Genomic DNA, 22,590 nt, shown 5'->3' with positions numbered 1-22,590 from the left:
TTCAAATGGAATTGAATTTAAAGTTAATGGTCACAGAGTTAAACATTACATACATGGTCCGATGGAAGTCGACAACGAAGTTAATCACAATTTCGACACCACAGCTAACTAAGTGTGGGGAGAATCAAGTCTTTAAAGGATAATATGTATTTCTGTTAGAGTTAGATTGTCTGTTTTCGTGTAGTTCTCAAAAATGGAACCCGAATGGTCTTTCCCTAGCAGACCCTAAAGAACTAGTCTTCTCCCCCCATTCTGAATTTTTATTTTTTTTAGGTTTTTACGAAATGAAGACTGCCTGTGAACTAAACCATGGTCTAATGCTACACGCTTTGATCACTAAAAGAAATAATGACATACTACCGAGTGAACTAGTATCAGTAATCAGAGAAAGAATGGACGGAGTTAGAAAAGAATCCAGATGCGAAGATAATAAGTTACAATTTGGTAAAGGAAAATCAAAATCCGCAGCGAAAAGAAGAGCACGACACCTAGAAAGATGTCACAAATGCGGAAAATGGTCACATGGAGGTAAATGTTCAAATAATCAAACCTATTCAAATACCGAATTTGTTACTTTATGCAGAGACGGACCGTTCATATGTTTAGAAGAAAAGACACTGAATGCTCGAGGTTACGCCTATGTAGCCATGGAAAACCAATTAAACCGACTATCTTATGAATGGGATAGATCATATAACTAAGAAATCTATTTCACAGGTATGTCTGTACAGTTTTTATTTTATTTTTATTTTTAACCTTTTGATAATAAACGCTAATTTGTTCGCTAAAAAGTATTAAATTGGTATTGAATAAAATTAGGTTTGGCGACCGAAATTATTGATATCATTCAAAAAATTTATTACATCACTGCGAAATTTAACGTTTATTCTTAAGGTATAAATATCTTTAATCAATCAACACAAAATATTTCAAAAATTCGTCATGAGTTAAATTAGGTCTTGGAACCGAAATTACTTTACCAAAAAGAGGGGCGCATATTTTTGATAATATTTGATTGATTAAAGTGGGATAAAAAGACAAAAAGATTTTTAATTTTATTTTTACCATGTTTTTAAAATTAATATTTAAATCTTAAATTAATATTGTAAACTTTGTAAAAAAAAAAAAATATATATATATATATATATATATATATATATATATATATATATATATATATATATATATATATATATTTAAAATTGTAAATATTTGAAAAATTAATATAAGTTTGGTATGAATTTATAATATGAATTTTTAAATTAAGTTTGGTGTGAATTTTTAAAATATGAATTTTGAATTTTATGCATTTCAAATTTTAAGTTTGGTGTGAATTTTTAATATTAATTTTGAATTTTATATTTAAGTTGTGTGAATTTAAAAACAAAAATTTACTTTATCTCATTAAGTTAAGAATATGATTTTTAAAATTCGTCGTAAGTTGAAGACTAGGTCTTTGAACCAAAATTGCTTTACCCAAGGGAGGGACGAGAACTTTTATTATCATTATTTTTAATCTTATTGAATTAAAGTATGCCAAAAACATTAAAAAACCAAAAATCTTAGCTTTTAAAACAATCGCTACAAAAAGACAAATTTTAAAATTTTGTCGAGGGACGGACTAGGACATCAATCCGAAACGACCTCGTCCTAAATAACAAGGGAAACAAAATTTTAAAATTAAGTACTTAATTGTTTTATAAGTTATTGATTATAAAAAAAAAAAAAAAAGTATCAAACTCCGCGAGTCGCGGAGTTTGAAGGGTTATTCACCGCGAGTCGCGGAGGGATGAAAAATCAGAAAAAAAATAAAGAGCTGGAACAGATCAGTCCCAACCCCAAAACAATAAAAACCTGCGAAAAACTGCACGCGAAAAACCCGAAAAATACACCCCAAAATCACAATTTTTAACCGTTAATCACCAAATCTTTTGCTAAAATCATGTTGAGAAGGATGCTATCTAAGAATTACTCAAGAAAAATGGTAAATTTCTACACCTAAACACCATTTAATCCGAAATTTGGTGTTCTTGAGCAATTTTTTTCCCCAATTTGATTTTGATGCTTTTTAGTGTAATTATGCTTAAATTGTTTATGTATTATGCTTGTATAACCTAGATTGATGCTGTTTAATATGATTAGAAGCCTTAAACTTCAAATTTTGAATAATCTAGGATTTGTGTTCTTGAGAAATTTAGGGCTTTTTGATATAAACAGGTTATGGCCGATTTTTGTCTTGAATTGTTGCTAAATTGAGTAGTGTAACATGTCTAGGTAGTTAAATGATCCAAACTTTGAGCCTAAACATGATTTTGAGAATTAAAGTGGACTTTTTCAAGTCTAAAATTCATGAACTTGATTTTTGAAAGATAATGCCATTTGAGACTTGTTTAATTGCTAGTAATGATTATTTTGACATGTTATTTGAGTTGAATGATTATGAACTAGGCGAACATTTTCGTATATGCTTATTTGAAAAAGTGTAGATTTAATGAAAATATGAAAATGAGCTTAAGTTTGATATAAATTGATAATGTCATTGTAATTATTTTGATTGATGATTTTGCTGACACTAATGCATATTTGGATGCACAAAATTTGTGTTTGATGTGTTTTGCAGACTGAAAGGGGTGAATCTTCATCCCAAGCCCGCAATGCTCCTGCTGAGAATTTGGAACAACAGGAGGTGGATAACTACTACAAGCAGGATATACCTCATCCAGTCATGACCTTTTCCGATATGCACTTGGAAGAGTTGCACCCGAACCTGAGATTTGACAGACTTTGGATAGATTATCCAAAATATCAACGGGGTTTGCATACTCTTTATTCTAAGGTTGTTGAGGTACCGAGGGTCATAGAATGGGGACCCTTAGAAGCTGTAGAATTAGCCGGGCCAATTAGGGAATTACTTGTACAGAGGTATGGTAATTCTTCTTTTAATGACTGGGTACGTTTATTCACCATACGTAGACCTGTATATAAAGTATGGTGTGAAGAATTGTTATGTAGTATAGAGTTGAATGATCGGGTAGCTAGTTTAACCGATCGTTCTTTTATTAGATTTTTGTTAGGCGGTTCGATGCGCCACATGTCTTTACTGGACATGGCTCAGGCTTTACGTATATATACGCCTGAGGAGTTAGCGTCTGCCGATTGTAGAGGATTGATACTAAACGGTAGAAAGATAGATGAAAATTTTGATACACATGGTGTGTGGAGTCAAATGACAAGCCATCACCGTTTCAAAGGGGGAAATTACTCTTATTTAGATATAGATAGAGCAGAATTAAGAGTGATACATAGGTTTTTAGCTAATTCGATTACACAAAGGGGTAAGAACAAGGAAAAAGTAAATGAACAGGATTTGTTTTACCATATGTGTATTCGAGACCCACAAAGCGCTGTAAGTATACCGTATTGTGTGAGTTATTATTTATCAGCTATGGTTAGGGGGATGCGACCACATAGCATAATAGGAGGTGGTATTTTTATTACTTTGATTGGTGAATATCTCGGTGTGGATATAAGTCGGGGGGGATTATTAGTAGAAGAACCGGAACCCCGCGATACTATAGGTTTAAATGTATACCATGGTGCGAAAGTTTTGAAGAGGCGAAATAACGCCGCAGTACGATACCATGGTAGACATCCACAGATGGAGAGAAACCAACAGCAAGGTAATGTAGGAGGGGGGAATGAGATGCAAGAAATGCATAGGTTTATAGCTTCTCAGGAATACGAAAATGCTAGACAGAGAGCATTTGAAGATTGGCAAGTTCATCAGAACCAAATCATAGCTCATTGCCAACATATAGGTAGAAACTATATTCCTACACCGAAACCCATCTTCCCTCCCTGGTCTATAGAGATGCAGCCACCGTATCCTACGTATGACCCTGCCGAAGCATTCTATAGCACCTATGGTTATGCCTGGAACCCCTATTGGTACCAATATCATCCTTAGTTTACTTATTATTTTTTTTATTTTGTAATTTGTAATGATTGATACGTTTAATACTTTTGTTAATATTGTAATCATTTTTATAATTATCTAACTTTTATTCTTAGATTTTAATAATTTTTGAATGTGGGGTAATATACCAAACTTCAAAAATATGTATATATGTTTGCAGTTTATCTTATGTACACAACAGGGTGAAACAACGCATTTTCAAAGACTTGCATTAAGTTCAGCAAAAGCAACTAATTTTGACGACAAGATGCAAAATATATGTGAAATAACAACAAGACGGAATGAACAAATGATGTGCACCATTTATCATTCAGCAAACAAACGCCAATATATTTGGAAACTTTGGTAAAAATTTAATCATTATCACACTAATCACCCTCAATAATTTAAATTGTTACTGATTTCTTACAAATGAGGGCATTGCAAGATCTTAAGTGTGGGAAGGGGTTAAATTCTTTCGGATTTTAAAATTTTTTACTTTATACACTTGGTTACCATTAAAAATACTAGTAAAGCAGTAGTTGTATTAGAATCTAGTGCTCTCTGATAAAAAAAGAACAGCCCTAGTCTTATATACTAACTACCCAATTCTAGTAAAAATTTTCAAAATTTTCAATTAAATGAACTAAAAATCATGTTTATACATATTTATGAACGATAAAACTAGGTTTTAACACCGAAATTATTGTTACCTCAAAAAGGACATAAATTGAGAAACAAACTAAAATGTTAAAATTCATTTAAAATGGAATAGAGGACGATAAAAAGGAAAATAAAAGCCAAGTGTGGGAAAATTTACCAAGTTATCTTAAACATATGTCACATATATCTGAAACAAATAACTGAAAATACTTTTGCTTTGGACTAAACTAAACTGTTTTACCCGATAAAAGAAAAGAAGAGATGGATCTACACGATGAATCAATTCCATCATTAAAAGGAAGTAAAGTCTTCCGGAAAAGACACGCGCTTCTTGATTTAGGTCAAGAAGTTGTCGTCCAGACCAGCTGTAGGTTGACGAAAAATCTAGAAAAGTCATCACTAAAATCGGTTGGAAATCCACGGACCTCAGCATAAAACAGGGTCGCCATGTGGTCAGATTTATCCTAACCATGAGAAGGATTTATCTTGTAAAATGGGGGGGCACCATGCAAATTAGCTGGATAAGACTAATGAATCAGATCCCCAGAAAGGATAATCTCCTTAAAGATTAAAAAATCAGCTTTTAAGACTGATATTACTCAATCCTAGAGATTGACCATAAAGATTGAGAATTACAAACTCATGGAATTCAATGATATCTAAACTCGAGCTTGAACGAGAAAATATTTTGATCAAAATTATAAACCGATTTGTTTTCTGAAAACCCTATTTTCAATGCGTTCATTACCATTGAACGTAAAATCCTAGGAATTCACCTGGAATTCATTAGGTCACCTGAACCAAAACGGGTGTCAACCGTAAGAACGGTGGTTGCATAGTGGTCAAAGACAGGACCTTGTGCCATACCGAAAAATTATAAGGGTGAGCTTTACTATTGCTCCTACCAAGGATAGTAATTGCGTCCGACACGTTATAGACCATAATTAAAAGCATGTCAGGGGACATTGCCTTAACAGTTGCTTGTTCAACGCTTTCCTTTACAACCGGACGGTAGTTTACCGAAAGGTAATATACGGGACAAGTAAACTGGACGTGTTGGTTTCCAAATACAAGGTTAGCAAGTGGGTGACACAAAACCGCAAGTTTTGAGCTAAAATTTTCAAATCTGAAACCCACCAAACCCACAAAAATATTTTGCAAACACCGGTAAAGGGTTATTCCGGAAAACTTATCTAGGGTAAAAACTAGATTTAATTTTCAAAAGATCAAATGTTTTCATAAAGATCCAATTTCCTTAATGGATCTAAATTTTTATAGTCATGTGGGACTGTAAACCATATCGTTACTACCATTGTTTATACCGCCGTATAGAAATCACTGATGTACAAAGTGTGAAGAATAAAGAAGTGATTCTAGTATTTCAAGACGATATTGCTTGAGGACAAGCAACGCTCAAGTGTGGGAATATTTGATAATGCTAAAAACGAACATATATTTCATAGCATTATTTCTCAAGAAAGACAAGCTTTTAGTTGCAATTGTTCTATTTACAAGTGATATTCGTTTAAATAATAAAAGGTGAAGACAAAAGACAGATTCGACGAATTGAAGACGCAAATGACCAAAAAGCTCAAAAGTACAAAAGACAATCAAAAAGGTTCCAATTATTGATAAGAAACGTCTCGAAAATACAAGAGTACAAGATTCAAAACGCAAAGTACAAGATATTAAATTGTACGCAAGGACGTTCGAAAATCCGGAACCGGGACCAGAGTCAACTCTTAACGCTCGACGCAACGGACTAAAAATTACAAGTTAACTATGTATATAAATATAATATAATATATAATTAATTATATTAATTATATATATATTATATTTATAAATAAAAACCGTCGGCAGAGAAAGACTCCAAGGGACTGAGCTGTAATTTCATTCTCCGCGACTCGCGGAGTTTGAAGGCAAAAATGCCGCGAGTCGCGGAGCCCCAAAATGAAATTCTGCCTATAAAGCCAACCGAATTCTGATCGTAAAAATCAATCTTTTTCTTCCTCATTCATACGTAAAATTTATATTTATATTTATAATTTATATTTTAATTTTAATTATAATTCTAATAATAAGGGTATGTTAACGAATGTTGTAAGGGTGTAAGTCGAAATTCTGTCCGTGTAACGCTACGCTATTTTTAATCATTGTAAGTTATGTTCAACCTTTTTACATTAATGTCTCGTAGCTAAGTTATTATTATGCTTATTTAAAACGAAGTAATCATGATGTTGGGCTAATTACTAAAATTGGGTAATTGGGCTTTGTACCATAATTGGGGTTTGGACAAAAGAACGACACTTGTGGAAATTAGACTATGGGCTATTAATGGGCTTTATATTTGTTTAACTAAATGAAAGTTTGTTAATGTTAATATAAAGATTTACAATTGGGCGTCCCTATAAATTACCATATACACTCGATCGGACACGATGGGCGGGGTATTTATATGTACGAATAATCGTTCATTTAACCGGACACGGGAATGGATTAATAGCCACTAGAATAATTAAAACAGGGGTGAAATTACATTCAAGGGTAATTGGTGTAATTGCTAACAAAGTAGTAAAACCTTGGTTTACACGCAGTTGATAACCTGGTGTATTCATTAAACAAAGTATTAAAACCTTGTTACAATTCGAATCCCCAATTAGTTGGAATATTTAACTTCGGGTATAAGGATAATTTGACGAGGACACTCGCACTTTATATTTATGACTGATGGACTGTTATGGACAAAAACCAGACGGACATATTAAATAATCCAGGACAAAGGACAATTAACCCATGGGCATAAAACTAAAATCAACACGTCAAACATCATGATTACGGAAGTTTAAATAAGCATAATTCTTTAATTTCATATTTAATTTCCTTTATTTTATATTTAATTGCACTTCTAATTATCGCATTTTTATTGTTATTATATTTAATTGCACTTTTAATTATCGTACTTTTTAATTATCGCAAGTTTATTTTATCGCACTTTTATTATTCGTAATTTCATTATCGTTATTTATTTTACGCTTTAAATTAAGTCTTTTATTTATTTAATATTGTACATTAGGTTTTAACTGCGACTAAAGTTTTAAAATTGACAAACCGGTCATTAAACGGTAAAAACCCCCCTTTATAATAATAATATTACATATATATATATTTGTATTTTTATAAAAGTAAACTAATATAGCGTTGAGCTTTGTTTAAAAAAAAGATTCCCTATGGAACGAACCGGACTTACTAAAACTACACTACTGTATGATTAGGTACACTGCCTATAAGTGTTGTAGCAAGGTTTAAGTATATCCATTCTATAAATAAATAAATATCTTGTGTAAAATTGTAGCGTATTTAATAGTTTTTTGCACTAAAAATAATACTATTTCGTACACCCCGCTGCACACATCAACTTGCCCATTTCATAGGCCTCGGAGGATGCAGACGTCTTGTATTTGAACCTCAATCGAGAGGGTTTTACCACAGGCGATGCGCGTATGGATTCGCCATGGAGGACTGAGGGGCGGTGGGACTATATTAGTTCTACCAAAGAAATGATCGGTGAGTGGATTTCGAGACATCATGTTCGGGTCCTCGTCAGTGAATCTTGACACTCGTTAAACAAAGAAAAAATCTGATATATAAGTAGTAGATATAATGAAAATTAAATGCAAATCATATATGTATTATATATGAAGGTAAACCGGTGAAATGAAGCTCAATATGTTTGAGCTCGGATCCTTTAAAATTTTAAAGAGTTTGAATTCGATTTGTTTTGAGCTTCATATATTATATTCAGGCTCGGTTCGTTTGACGTTGTATAAGCTGGAGCTCGAATTGTTTATTATATAAAGTAATCTTCTTCTTATATATAAAAAAGAAGACTTTTTTTGATCTATTGGTACATTGATTTTACCCCGTTTTGCAATCAGCATCCCTTTAGTTATTCTTTTTTTTTTTTTTTTTACTTTCAGATCTGTTCATTATACAATTTGCAATCAGCATCTCTCCGTCTAAATTTCGTTAAAAAATTCATTAACCCTTGACACGTGCGTTGCATGTGAGGGTAAATTCACCTTTTTACTCTTCTTCCTCATCTTCTTCACTAAATCTTTTTTCACTCCTTTTATTTGGTTCATCATTTCCGCAGTTTTACTTCATCTTCTACTTTTACCAAACTCAAAAACCCTAATTCAAACAGCTTCATTAACTTGAGCATCTTCGAATTTTCCTAGATTAAACAACCAAAAACATATTGAATCATAATTAAAATCAGGAAGAATTCAAATAAAATATCAACATAAGCGACTCGAATTGTTGCTAGCAGTTGGATAACTCTTGTGATTTTAGCTGCAAATCTTAATTCACAAAAACTTAAACACAAACATGAATCAAATAGATTAGAGGGTTAGGAACAAATTCTATAAAGATTCTAGGACCGGGTCAATGAATTTGTGTGTCGTTAGGAAGAATTCGGTAAGAATAAATGGTTGTGGTGTTGAAGAACAAGAGGAGTCGGGTAAGAGAAAAGGAGATGTAGATTGAGGCTAAAAAGACATATTTACCCTCACATGCAGTGCACATGTTAAGGTTTAACTGATTATCATCGAAATTTAGACGGGATGTTGATTGCAACATTTGTAAAACAAATGAATTCTGAAAGCCAAAAAAGAAACTTGAAGGATGCTGATTGCAAAACGGGGTAAAACCAATCAACCAACTGAGCAAAAAAGTAAAATGAAAATCATAATTATGTCATCATTTATTAAAATATTGAATTATGACCTTTTAAATAGTTGAAAACTATGAATTGATTTAAATGATTATGTCATAATTACTCTAGCTTATGCTACAATAAGAAATAAAGCAGGTTTCCTTCCTCTAAACGAAGGTCGCCGTTTGCCCAAATTTTCCTCAGCGCGCTCGATCTACCTATCTTTCTGAGTTTGATTGGTTTTCGCTCCAGCCCTGGCGAGATCTTTTTATTGTTCGAGGTTCAAGGGGATGAATGTCAGTCTTTTGACTTGGTTAGAGAAGATGATGGTAAGACTTACCATTTCTCCTTTTATGATTTTATCTATTTAAAATTCTACTCTTTCTTTCTTTCTTTTTTGAAAGGAAAACCTACAATCTACACCCAAACCACCAATATTTACATCTCACTGTCTCAAGTGAGGCTTGAACCCACAACCTCTTGGTTGAAGGGTTCCTCTTATTGTACTCGGTCCTAAAAAGGAGACTACATGCAAGAGTTCTAGAAGCGAGAGTGGACTATGTGCCTTCTCCTTCTCTAGCTCCTCGACCTTCTCGTTAAAGAAGCCGAGGAGGTATTCTTCCGGGTTGTATTAGGCCTTTATTATGGGTGTAGGAATGAAAGGTTACCGAGCTCCAATTGCTTTGCCACTACATATTGACCCCTTTTGCTTGCCAGAAGTGCCATTTCGCTCCAACAGACAAAAATGGTTCTGTAGTCAAAGCAACTTCGTCACTTTCGTGTACTTATCGGACGGCAGCCCGCCGACTATAAAAAAGATAGGGAGGCTAGGGTTACGAAATGAAATGAGAGCAACCCGTTAAAAGAACTCTTTTATGAAAAAGTGTAGCTGTTAATTATTGATTAATTAATTAATTAATTAGTAGTAAGGCGACTTTAAGGTTAGAATCTGGCCTTTACAAATCAAATTCAAATTACATATGAACCTTACACTTCATTAACTATTAAAATCACGGATTTTAGAGACGATGGCAACACAAATGGCGGGAACCGCGTACTTCCGTTCCCGGTTGCCGTTACCATTAACTCAACTACCAAAAGTACACTTTCTATTCATTTACTCCTTTCAATTTAACATAACTTCGATTCAATTACACACGTAATTTCAGAACCCTAGAATTAATGTTTTTCTAAAAAGCCGTGCAGATGTCTCGTAACGGTTTTCGGTGCTCGAATACTAACGATACTCCGCAATTGTTGAAGATCGTTGTGAGTGGAACTACAGAGATCCTAAGGCTATTCTCTTCGTTCAACAAAAATCGGTGTGCAATTACAATCTCATTTATTAATTTGTTATTGTTAGATTATTATATAATATATAATTATAATTCTAATTATAATTATAATTATTAATATTTATATATGATATATATGTGAACAGCATCAAAATTGCTTGCTTTTAGGTTTAAGAGAGGGTTAAATAGATATAGATAACTATGTATATTTAAGAATTTGAAAGGGTAAAGACATTAGAAAAATGACTTCGGGCGCGTTTGATTCTTTATTAATTGAATGGTTCCATGTTGAATGCTCAACCATTCAATATTCAACGCGTTTGTTTCTGACCTCTAAATAACAAATGATGCTTAATGGTTCAACATGGTTCAACCTTCAGCGCTGAACATTCTTAATGGTTCAACATTCAGCGCTAAATATTCTTTTACTCATTAAACACTTAAATTTAAAGTAATATCCTCTCTAAATTATATCAAGAACACTTATTAAACAATTATAATGATTTGTTCACGCAAAAGGTTAATAAGGTAATTTTACATCAGTCACATTGTTCATCCAAAACTATTATTAAACGGGTTATTGAAATTCACAACTTACATCAAGAACCTTTGAATCATTCTGATTATTAATCATTCACTTTTATCAAAAACTCCCTTAATCGGAACCTGGTTTTTCAGCTACACAAAAAATTACAACAAAAATTAGTAACTTCGCCAAAGGTGTTTTCCTTTTGAAATTCACCAAACTCACTCCGTTAGAGTCGTAAGAGTCTTACGTCTGTAATATACCTCCACAGTATACCCTGGAAGGATCAAATATCATCTCACTTTGTCAAGGGTTATAATCCTTGCCAAGAGTGAGACTCGAACCTAAGCCCATTTGGCAAAGGCTTCAACATGGTGGCCCTAGCTTCTTAGGTAACAGGTACCACTTAGTCGTTGGCTTATTGGTAACAAAAATAAGTAACTCTCATGTTTTTTAATAAAAGTGTCTTCTTGCACTGTCTCAGTATTTTTAAAGTGAACCATATACTAATGTATCATCATTTTCTCTTGTTATAATTGCAGACTTAACGAAGTGGTTACCGAACAAACATACGAAACTTCTGCTAGTAATGTTGATGATATTATTATGATATTGAAGTCGGATTATGATGATGCTTATTTTGTTACAGGTATTGTTGCAACGAAACTATTATGTAGAATACCATTGTATGCAGACTGTTTTAGTTTAACTGACATGTTACATGTTTATGTATATTACCGTTCGTTTTGACAATCTAATAATTTTTTTTTTATTACTTGACTTGTGTTGATTTTCTGTTTGCTTTAGGAAATTTTACTTCTGGAATTTATGCAGAAGATTGTATCTTTGAAGATCCCACTATTCGATTCAGTGGTAAGGTCTCATTTGATGTTCGATACAAAGGATCTGAATTCACAATTATTTTTTGCTGATTGTACATCTATTAGTAATATCTAATATGGTACATCTTATATAGGTAGGAAGTTGTACTCACGCAACTTAAAATTGCTTGTACCTTTCTTTGAGGATGCATCAATCTCGTTACAAAGCATCAATAAGGTATTTGGTTAATTTGTAATATATTGTAGTCAAAGTGAGAATGTAGTTTCATTAACGAAGCTTATATCATTCTAGAAACTTGCGTTGGTCTGCACGAATAACCAATATGACTCATTAAAGTAGTAATCATACAAATGTGAATCTGAATTTTCGATGCAGGGTTGTGGAAACATATTTGCATGCAGGCTGCAGCATTTACCTTGATTTTTTTGTAACGACACCTTTTTTGCCCAAAACTTCTACTTTTAACTTGAGTAATATTCTGTTGGTTCATTTTTAAATTTTATATACAGTACATGTTGTGTTTTATAAGAACATCTTATCTTCGTTAGTCAACATGCCATAAAGGCATATTTGAAAAAAAAAAAAAAAAATATCAAGGTAAGGAAATTTAGTAATGATCATGTATGCCCCCATTGCATTTACGAGATCACATCTAGCTACAATATGGTTATCAACTCACGATATTTGTTTATCAATATGTTAAGTTTGGGAATAGGGATTAGGAGAAGTGAATTATTATGCTTGGTTAATTTGAGTTACAAAATATTGTAGTGATAATTTTTTTCAGGGGACTAATTTATGAAAATAGTTGAATTTCCTTTGTTTTTTTACTTCATCGATAAGACATTTGTTGGTTCCTATCTGTATTTTCCTTGATGATGTGCAATACACATGATACAGGTTGTGAATGGCGAAAGAGAGTCAGTAATGGCATCATGGACTCTAAGGTGTTAGCTAATTGCAACTCATCGTTTTCCATTCTAAAATGAATATCGTCACTTTATTCGTCGATGTGAGAAAATTCACCATAGAATGAAGCATTAACACATGATAAACTATTATTATTACACTGTAAAAACATCTAAAACCAATCAGATCTAAAATGAACATCGTCAATTTATTCATTGATCAGAATTTGACAATATGAAGTGATAGTTTTAAATTATGTTTACAAACTCTAATATGCAGGACCTATCTTAAACTACCTTGGAGGCCTCTTATATCAATTGATGGCAGAACAGTCTATGATTTGGATAGTCAGTTTAAAGTAAGCAGTATTGTATTAATACTGAATGGTTGATCGTAAGTTCGATTACTGATGCTGTCACTGTTTTTCTTGACAGATCGGTAAGCATGTTGAGAGTTGGAGTGTTACCCCTCTTGAAGCAATCGGGCAGATTTTCACCCCCAGCTCTAGAAATGCTGTTTAATTCGGTAAAAAATTAAACACTAGACTCATCTGCGTGAACCTGGGTTTACTCTTGTTCCAGGTAACTAGAGGTGGCAATAATGGGCCAGTCATGTTTTGTTTCTAACGCCTGAACTAGTAAAATGATTACAAATTGGCTGAATAAGGAAATGGGTTAGAAGTGCATTCTTAATGCATATAACCTCCTAAATCGTTTGAATAAATGTTCGTAGATTCTTGTTGAGTGAATATCTTTTGGGTCAATTTAAGAAGAAAGGATAGTAAAAATTGGGCAAACGTGTCACATGTGTGGAGTTAACCCAATTTAAGTATTATCTGTATTAACCCGTTATCCAACATGCCTGAACTGCCTATTTTGCCGCATATACAGGTTACAAAGCTTGTTCCCTATTTGACAGGAGGTTGATGAGCACGCAACTTCAGATCGAAGTCTTGTATAATATGTGGCTTTATTATTTATATGTTTCGATGTTCAAAACACTCTACATACCCGATATTATTTTGTGTCTATAGGAATATTTTTTGAAAATATCATAGTGCAGGCAATTATTTTTATTTCCAATTATGTTGGATAAGCAATTGTCCAATTGAGTAGAGTCCAGCATTCAACATTCACATAAGAATTTTGTATTTCTTTAACCTTGCTTAACCATATTTAAAAAAAAAAAAAAAAAAAAAAACTCACTGTATCGTCTGAAATTAGAGAATTTTCGGACGGGTGCTAAGTGGGTCTATTTGTTTAGAGCCTTAGAGGTGGCGAGTTAATAACTTGGTTTGTTAAAGAAAAAGGTATACCACTTTTTTATTTGAACTGCATGTTAGAGTTCACAGACTGGAGCCTACATTAAGGTACCACTCAGCCGATTATATCTGTGGCACGTGTTGGGGAAAAATCGCATTGGGAAAAAGCTCCCTCTGAGGATCAAACATGCATCGAATTCCACCAAATATCTAAGCTAACCGTGGTACCGTTTGGGCAACGCCTACTAATGATACACGTATCGGATATCATATCTGATTCCCGTAAACAATTAGTTTAGGTTCAAGCTAAACGAAATTTGACTACCGGTCAACATCCGGATAGCTATGAACCAAAATCTAAAATACGAAGTTGCAACAAATAAAAGATCGCAAGTATATCGTTGCAGGCTTACGGCTCCTGGCTGACGTAAAGATGACGTCAGCATAAGGGTCGTCAGTAAGACCAAATACGCCAACGAGTCAGTGACATGCTCATGGCTCACGGACTACTCACGTAGGGCGGTGATGTCAACCAAACAATGTACATTAGGTTGACGGCGTACAAGCCTTACCAATGGCACAAGCCTTACCAATGGCAGTGCGCACTCGTGTCAACAATGTGCCACGTAAACAAAACGAATAAGAACTAAAAGGCTTGGGCACAACTACCAATGTTGATCAGCCCAATAAAGAATGACAAGTCAGCATGGTCAGGCAATGAACAACACTAGAGCCCAGTGTTTGCCTATAAATATGTTACTGCCAATCACAAAAAAAAAACACTGAGAGACACATGATGAGTCACATCAAGAGAGCTGATACTTTCTCTCTCTAGACAAAAACTATCACTAGTCAACTCACTCACTCGGCATCCGGCTTAGTTGTGCGCCACCCCTTTGAGATCCTCATCTTTAACTGGGTTATTCACGGTATCCGGACCGGAAAGCGAACATCCAATCCCAAACCACTCAACCATACACTTTGCAATTAAGAATTTGACTAGGAACCGGCTCACGGTCGGATCACGGAAAAACACTTGATCACCAACTTGGTAGAAAAAAAGTATACCATTTAACGAAAATTGGTCTTTTGAGATGATTTATTTTTGTTTGTATGCTTAAAACGGAGCGTTGATTGTCAAAAACCTCCAGTTTAGAGGTGTCCAAAAAAATCGGAGCGTTGTTTGTATACCACTCTAATCTCTCCATTTATACTCAATTATCTCTTTCTTTGCCACTAATTCTATAATCGATCACTCACAATCACAATCACAAGCTCCCGATTCTGCTTTCGTTGGAACATCTTCCAAATGCAGAAATTACACCAACAATCATGTTAAAATGATTAGAGTTAGTACTCGGAACCAAGAAATCTGGTCCCATTTCGACTTGTGTGTTCTGCATGATACTACAGACAAGGCTCGTTGCAAGAACTGTATGCAGTTCTTAATACACAATCTAACTCTTTATTAAGCTAGCATCTTAGTCATTCGTGTAAAATAGTTAGTCAAGATCTGTCATCTGTCTCAAGCTAGTGAGCTACAATTGGTTCGAATGGTGAGGTTTTATGATGTCAAAGCTCTTCGAGTAGATTTTGCATTGTTTGTCATTCAACAAGCGGACATCACTACTTGTATTGACTCGCGATACATACACAACAAACTATAACCACACATGCAGCGAAAAATAAACAACACAACATAATTAAAGCTAAATTATTACATAAATGAAAATGTTTCATCACTTGCCCACATGGGACTTATTGCGGAATCAAAAAATAATTGTTTTTAGGGCCTTCCCACACGTGACTTATGACAATATATGTCAAGTGTTAAAAATGGTTAAAAAAAACTCACTGCTAACACTATCTTGACATCACTTAAGTTGCATCTTCCCATAATGAATGGCCTTATGCTATATAAAAGTCATGCCCGTATTCATATCCATATCTTGAAGGTGGATTGAAAGGAGAACATGAAGTTTTGGATATGACATGTGACATTTATTAATTTTCTCTAAGGGCTTGTTATTATTTATTACTATTAATCTAATCAAGTATCATTAATTAATTGTTGGTCACTATTTAATTGTCGTAAATAACTAATTAATTAAGAATATAAAATATAATCCAATAGTGTTCGGTTGTATGCTTGGTTTGTCACGATTGTGACTCGATTGTTGTTAGCATGTAAAGTTTTTTCGTTTTCTAGTTTCGTGCATATCCGTCTTTATGTTATATTGTTGTTCGGTCTTCTCATCTTTTGATGAATCGCATTTGTTTGATAGTATTCGTTAGTTTAAAAAAAAAAAATTGAATGAATAAAAATTTTCATAAATTAAATTGCCTACAGTAATATTTTGGTAACACGCAAACAAGTAGTCAAGCAGGTCACTTACCGGCCAGTAGATACACCTTAAAATTCAATTTATATACAAACTGGCCCTAATTTGGAATACTACTTGCAATTGCAATTTGTTACCAACGCAGAAGAATTCATAGAGAAATGGGAAGGAGATCAACGAAAAAGTCATCGGCGGCGATTCCAAGCCGATCACCGAGCGAATCACCGCCAAAATTCAAATTCAATTTCAGCTGTTTCAACAACGTCACTTCTTACTCTTCTCCAATGAAGAACACCGAATTACCTGCAGAGCCGCCTACCGTAACATCACCTGCACCAGCACTGATCAAAGCACCTAGCACTGTCGCTGATCTGAAGGAAATGACGTCATCAAACGTCGATTCTATCAAGCGTCATCTCGATTTCTCGCATTCTGAGATTCTCAAGGACATCGAAGCTTCTCACTCACGTTTATACAAGCGATATAAGGTCAATTTCTCACTTGTTTGCTGTTGTTTTAGGTCGTATATACACATCTAATTTTGCTTATTGATATGAGATTGTATGGAATTAGTTTACTTCTGCTTATTAGTGTAATTGTAATTTTCATAGAAATTGATCTAAATACTATTGATGACATTAGTTGTTGAATAGTTTATTTGTGTTGATATGGCAAAATTATAGTCCAGTTTTTTCGTTACGATATTTCAAATGCTTCTCTCTCGCGTATACACTGGATTTAAGGTCAATTTGAGTGGTTTACTTTTGATTCTTATATTTTGTTTTATATAGATTTTGTATAATCCCATTTGATTCAACTTCAGTATGTTAATTTGTTGGTTTCTGTTATAACTTAGGTAGTTTGAATATTGCTTATCGATATTTATATCTCAGACCGTATAAAGTTAGTCTCAAAGTAGACTAACTCCGTGGCAAAATTAGAGTACGGTATTTTTGTATTCCTAGTGTCGAATGTGCTGATATGTTAGATGCGATGATCAACATCTTCTTATAAAGGAAATGTTGATGTCTATAGTAGGTTCCAAAATGTTGTTGCTAATTAAATTGTTAATCTATAAAACTAGCAATAGTAGTGTATATTTTGAATTTGTTATGCATTAGATCTTGTATTCATTTTTCAAATTGACTTTGATGCTCTATGAAGAATGATGTTTTTGTTTCGTTTTTGCATCAGTTTGGAGATTTGGTATTTGATTATAGGCATGTATTCTGAACTATGATGTGATACTGAGGATATATCTCCACTCTTCCTTGAGTAGGCAATGCTTAAATCTTCTTTAATATCAACTTTATATGTGCTATTGTGCTCTACTATAAACTCAAGTTTGTTTATGTAACTTGCTATATGTAACCATACATCCAAACAACTAGACTCTATGCTTGTAACTTTTTAGATGAAATTTCTTTATGAGCTGGAAACTAGAAAGGTTTACTTATATATGTTGTATCTTTTAAATATTCTGACCTGCATGTTATATGTGCTGTACAATATATTGTGTCGATCACACGAAGTAGGCAATCAAGAAACTCTGTTTTAGTTTCATGCTTATAATAGCTTGTAACATTCACATGAGGGTACAAGTAATACGTAAGAGATTTTTCAGTATGTGATACATGGTCAAAGGACTATGAAAAAGATGGTAGGAATGTGTTATGCCACTACTTCATTTTTTTTGGCCAAGTTAATCTAAAATGATGTATTGGCGGAACTGGGTATCGTTGTTGTTGATGTAATCTCAAATTATGTTGTATGTTATAAGCCCAATGTTTATTCGAAGTACACTTGTCGGTTACATATATATTGACCGTATACTACTAGAAGTTTTGATACTGTGGTCTATGGTTGGTGGAAATATTTTAATGATGTTAGTAATAAATGTTAGTTTACTAGAGACTTGTATTGTTTAAAGATAATATATTAACTGCATACTTGTTAGCCTTCTGGTATTTATGCTGTCTGTAAGTTCTTATTTCCTTGAGGTTTTTGAAGATTCAAAACCAAGCATGCCAGCAAATAATAAATGAAGCTGAGAAGGAATTCAAGAAGATGAATGATAAAATAAAAGAAACTCTAGATACGATGCAGGTAGCTTTTAAGTACTTATGTATCAATATCTGGTCAGCTTTTATATAATCTGAACTTTTCGTGCACTTTTTCAGGCATCATACAAGGAATTGATAGCAGAATCACAAGCCAGCTCTAATCGTTGTATGTTTTTCTACCTAACTTTCAGGAAGTTATAAAAGTTGCAGTTAATCAGTTGGGCTGGATTAACCATTAAAAAAATATATTACAAGTAGTTATGTCCTAAAAATGTCTGTGTCTTATTAATGAGAGTATTTGCATAATGAAAATAAGAAAGCAGGCCAGAAAGACCCATTTTGATTCATGGTTATGTCTAATAACAAATATAGTAAGAAGCACATTCTGTTGGAATTTTTCAACACTTAGCATTGTTAATATGTGTTATTTAAGTGTTATTTCCAGTATGCAAGACAACTATCCCTGAACTTCTGCAGTCTGTTGATAAAGCTGTTGATGCTTTAAGGAGCCGTTATGGAGTTGCATAAACTCCATCATACCTTTGCCATAACTAATAGTTACGTCCAGGTGAGTAAATATCATCCAATTAAGTAACTTCATTATTCATTTATTTGCAAGGTGTACATTCTATTTGCAGCTTTGTTACAATTTACGTTTACAAACTATTGATAACAAAAGTAGATTAAACCGCATATAAGATGGTTCAAAACTCGTTCACTTCTATTTATAATGTGAAAGTCCTCCCTTCATCTTGACTTTATTTTGCATGCCGTGACTTCTATATAAATTGTATGATATTCAGTTGCTCTATTAGAATGGACTAATATTCTACTATTTTTAAATCCTTGTTTACCAGGTATCAATGACAGACTGAAGTAAAAGTATCCAAATAAGGTCATATTAGTCTCACAAGGCGATGAAAATTGTTATTCTCTAACTTTGATGTTCGTTTAGGACTAGTTCAGCTCTAATAAATGGCATTTTTAGTTAGATAACTAAGACTTCTTCACGGAACAATATATGTAGATCAGCAAGTGGTTCTACTTGTCAATATATATATATATATATATATATATATATATATATATATATATATATATATATATATATATATATATATATATATATATATATATATATATATAGATTTAGATCAAGGTGTTATATGATTTGACTATACAAATTGTTTGCTTTATAACTCTTGTTATGTTTCTTTTAGGATATTTAGCAGATCAAAAGTATTAATGATTATAAACTTTAGAAAGGTATTTACCTTCAAAGTGCTAAAATAGATCCAAAAAGTGGGCTTTGTTCCAATTAAGTCAAGATCTGCAGGGATTGGGTGTATGATCTGGTCCTTGAACCAGAAATTGTGGCTATTCTCTAGTTTGTAACTTTGTATATTTGATTTTGATACACATGTAATCAGGGGTATGGTATTTGTTACACTAATCACTACTGTCAAGATTCTTTAAAGCTTTGAATTGACATAAGTTGTTAAATGGGCTATATTCTTGGGCTGAACAGGTCCCACAAGATGGGTCCAATGATGAGTTCCTGCTGGGCCTTTAATTTTCATAGGGGTATTTTAGTAATTTAATCTCCGAGAAGATAAGCCATTGAATCCAAAACTCTTGTAACAAATGCACAGACCACCACCAACCATTTCCAAACCATAATGCATTGAAACCAAAACCCCAAGACCAGAAATGGAAGCAACCACCTGCTACTCTTTTCATCTCTCTCCATCCCCAAATAACTTCTCCAGACTCTCAATTCCAATTCCAATTCCATTCCACAAAATCCACCGGAATCGCCAATTCAAGCTGTCACCAATCTCGGCCACACTCAATTCTCCCAAAGGCTTTGGTCCTCCTCCCTCCAAGAAAATTACTAAAAAGCCCATGAACCCAAAGAAACTCAATAATAATGAGGAAGAAGATTATGAAGATGAGGAGATAGAGAGGGAAGCAGGTGTGATTCCAGAAGTAGTGACCAACAGAATGATGGGTAGAATTGGGCTTTCAGTTGGGATCCCATTGTTTACAGGACTGTTGTTCTTTCCATTCTTTTATTATCTGAAAGTAGGTTTGAAGATTGATGTACCAACTTGGATTCCCTTTATCGTGTCATTTGTCTTCTTTGGGACAGCCCTTGCTGGTGTTAGTTATGGGATAGTGTCCACCAGTTGGGACCCAATGAGGGAAGGCTCTCTTTTGGGTTGGAATGAGGCTCAAAAGAATTGGCCTGTTTTCTGGCAGTCTCTTTGGGGTTCATCTGGTTCAAGAAAGAGGTTTTGAAACATTTTTGTTTGTAGAATCTTTCAAGTTATATCATATTCCCAGTATTGAATATAGAAACTATTTTGTCAACATATTTTGTATTTAATTTCTGACTTATTGGTAACGGGTTTAAAACGATTAGATATGAACCATGATCACAAAGAATGTATTATAGGTCTTATAACATAAATGAATGTCTTATTTTATCTTATATTTTTAGAAAGACAAACCGTTTGAATGGAAATGTATGTAGGTCACAAATGTAAGAGCTAATAAGGCCTGCTACATAAAAAACAAACGACCCCTTATTAGCAAGCCATTTTTCTTGGGACGTGACGAAAGTGTGGGGTCATTCTCCAGATATCCTCCCTCAGCTCCTCCTCCTGTTAAGAAGTCCACCCATAGTTCTTCCATTTTCGTAGGTCGGTTGATTCAAGTTCATACTCGTTCTGTTTTGCTCGAAGAATTTGGTAAGTTTGGTAACGTGGTTGATGTTAAGTGGTGGCCCAATCGAAAGTACAACTTCATTAGTTTTGATTCGCATTCTAGTGCTCTTGAGGCTGTTCACAAGATGAACGTTTGATGCTTATGAACGTTTGATGCTTTTGGGTAAACCCATTTATATCAGGTGGCCCTCTCGGACCCATTCTCGTTTCGGTTTCTCTTTTACGCGCACAAGCAGCCCTTCTGTTGCTTCCAATGTGTGGCTGAATACAAACTATGAGGTCGTGAATCGATCGATTCACTCCCTCGTGTGACTGACACATTATGCCAGTTAACAAATTTATTTAAATGGACGTCAGTCTAAGGGGACTGTACATGCAAGAATTGCTAACCCCGAGAAGTGACCACATGTCCACATTAGATTTTTTTTTCTTTTTGGTTCGCTGAGGAAGCCTCCCTAGCGACAATCACATTTGGTCTTCACTAGCGAGTAAAACCCCTGGTTGACGAGCCCTCGAGCGACGAGACCCATAACCGGGTCAATTGTGCACATTGATCCCCTACGGTCAAGAGCTCATTTCTAATTCGATCTTGGGCGTTATCAAGATTCGATCTTAGAAACTAAACATGTCATCTGAGTAAATTATAGATTGTGAGATAGTCCGCATAATTACGTTTAAAAAATGTAAGAACTATGTATATGTATGTATAAGATGAATTGACCATAGGGGTAGATGGATAAAAAAACTCGAGTCAAAATGTAAGAAACAAGATAAAAGATGGCGCTTCATTACGGGGTAGTTGAATCCGTGATTCTAACGTAAAGCAATAAATGGTAATCCCTCTGTCCCATATTAATAGTCCACAGATAAAAAACACACATTTTAAAAAAATGTCATGAAAGTACTGTACTTTCTATTTACTTTTCAGTTTTACCGTCACATTTTCATTCTCCTTTAATTCTATTCACATACATTAATGGCATAATGGAACTTAAACTTTTTATTCTTTTCTATTTATGAAAGTAGGCTATTAATTTGGAACATCTCAGAATAAAATAGTGAACTATTATTATGGGACAGAGGGAGGGAGTATAAAAGAATTTAAGCAACTAAAAATTTTGAAGTTAAAAAATTAAAATTAAAAATTAAAAAAAGAGGTTAACAAGTGAATAAGTACAATAAAAATAATAGAATTAAAATGCTTAATTATCGAAATAACTCTTTATAAAAACATAAAAATTACTGTTCACGGTAAAATGGTAATTCACCTCCACATCGGTATGA

At 33.7% G+C, this 22,590-nt stretch overlaps 3 protein-coding genes across 6 annotated transcripts; all 3 read left to right on the top strand.

The window, feature by feature from the left end:
• Positions 1–10,319: 10,319 nt before the first annotated feature.
• On the top strand, positions 10,320–13,968 carry LOC139848401 (uncharacterized). 3 transcript variants are annotated; one of them, XR_011759944.1, is made up of 9 exons: positions 10,320–10,438; positions 10,545–10,660; positions 11,702–11,808; positions 11,967–12,032; positions 12,136–12,218; positions 12,903–12,949; positions 13,191–13,269; positions 13,346–13,492; positions 13,802–13,968. XR_011759944.1 is itself a non-coding variant. In XM_071838136.1 (9 exons), exons 1-8 carry the CDS (start codon positions 10,367–10,369, stop codon positions 13,430–13,432), a joined length of 657 nt encoding a protein of 218 aa, XP_071694237.1. In that variant the 5' UTR covers positions 10,320–10,366; the 3' UTR covers positions 13,433–13,436; positions 13,802–13,968. The 3 variants fall into 3 exon arrangements, 2 of the variants coding, with proteins under 2 accessions (XP_071694237.1, XP_071694236.1); XM_071838136.1 differs by having other exon boundaries at positions 13,346–13,436; XM_071838135.1 differs by lacking the exon at positions 13,802–13,968 and having other exon boundaries at positions 13,346–13,788.
• Positions 13,969–16,534: 2,566 nt separating this feature from the next.
• On the top strand, positions 16,535–20,204 carry LOC139847072 (uncharacterized). 2 transcript variants are annotated; one of them, XM_071836669.1, is made up of 5 exons: positions 16,535–17,002; positions 18,525–18,620; positions 18,695–18,743; positions 19,023–19,145; positions 20,106–20,204. In XM_071836669.1, the coding sequence occupies exons 1-4, from the start codon at positions 16,676–16,678 to the stop codon at positions 19,103–19,105; spliced, it is 555 nt and encodes a 184-aa protein (XP_071692770.1). In that variant the 5' UTR covers positions 16,535–16,675; the 3' UTR covers positions 19,106–19,145; positions 20,106–20,204. The 2 variants fall into 2 exon arrangements, with proteins under 2 accessions (XP_071692770.1, XP_071692769.1); XM_071836668.1 differs by lacking the exon at positions 20,106–20,204 and adding an exon at positions 19,435–19,653.
• Positions 20,205–20,216: 12 nt separating this feature from the next.
• On the top strand, positions 20,217–20,977 carry LOC139847071 (protein PAM68, chloroplastic). Its single transcript, XM_071836667.1, has one exon. The coding sequence runs from the start codon at positions 20,288–20,290 to the stop codon at positions 20,876–20,878; it is 591 nt and encodes a 196-aa protein (XP_071692768.1). The 5' UTR covers positions 20,217–20,287; the 3' UTR covers positions 20,879–20,977.
• The last annotated feature ends 1,613 nt before the right edge of the window (positions 20,978–22,590 follow it).

This window comes from Rutidosis leptorrhynchoides, chromosome 5, assembly GCF_046630445.1.
Source record: "Rutidosis leptorrhynchoides isolate AG116_Rl617_1_P2 chromosome 5, CSIRO_AGI_Rlap_v1, whole genome shotgun sequence".
Taxonomy (NCBI): domain Eukaryota; kingdom Viridiplantae; phylum Streptophyta; class Magnoliopsida; order Asterales; family Asteraceae; genus Rutidosis; species Rutidosis leptorrhynchoides.
The sequence above is the reverse complement of the archived record's forward strand: the minus strand, read 5'-3'. Positions and strand labels throughout refer to the sequence as shown.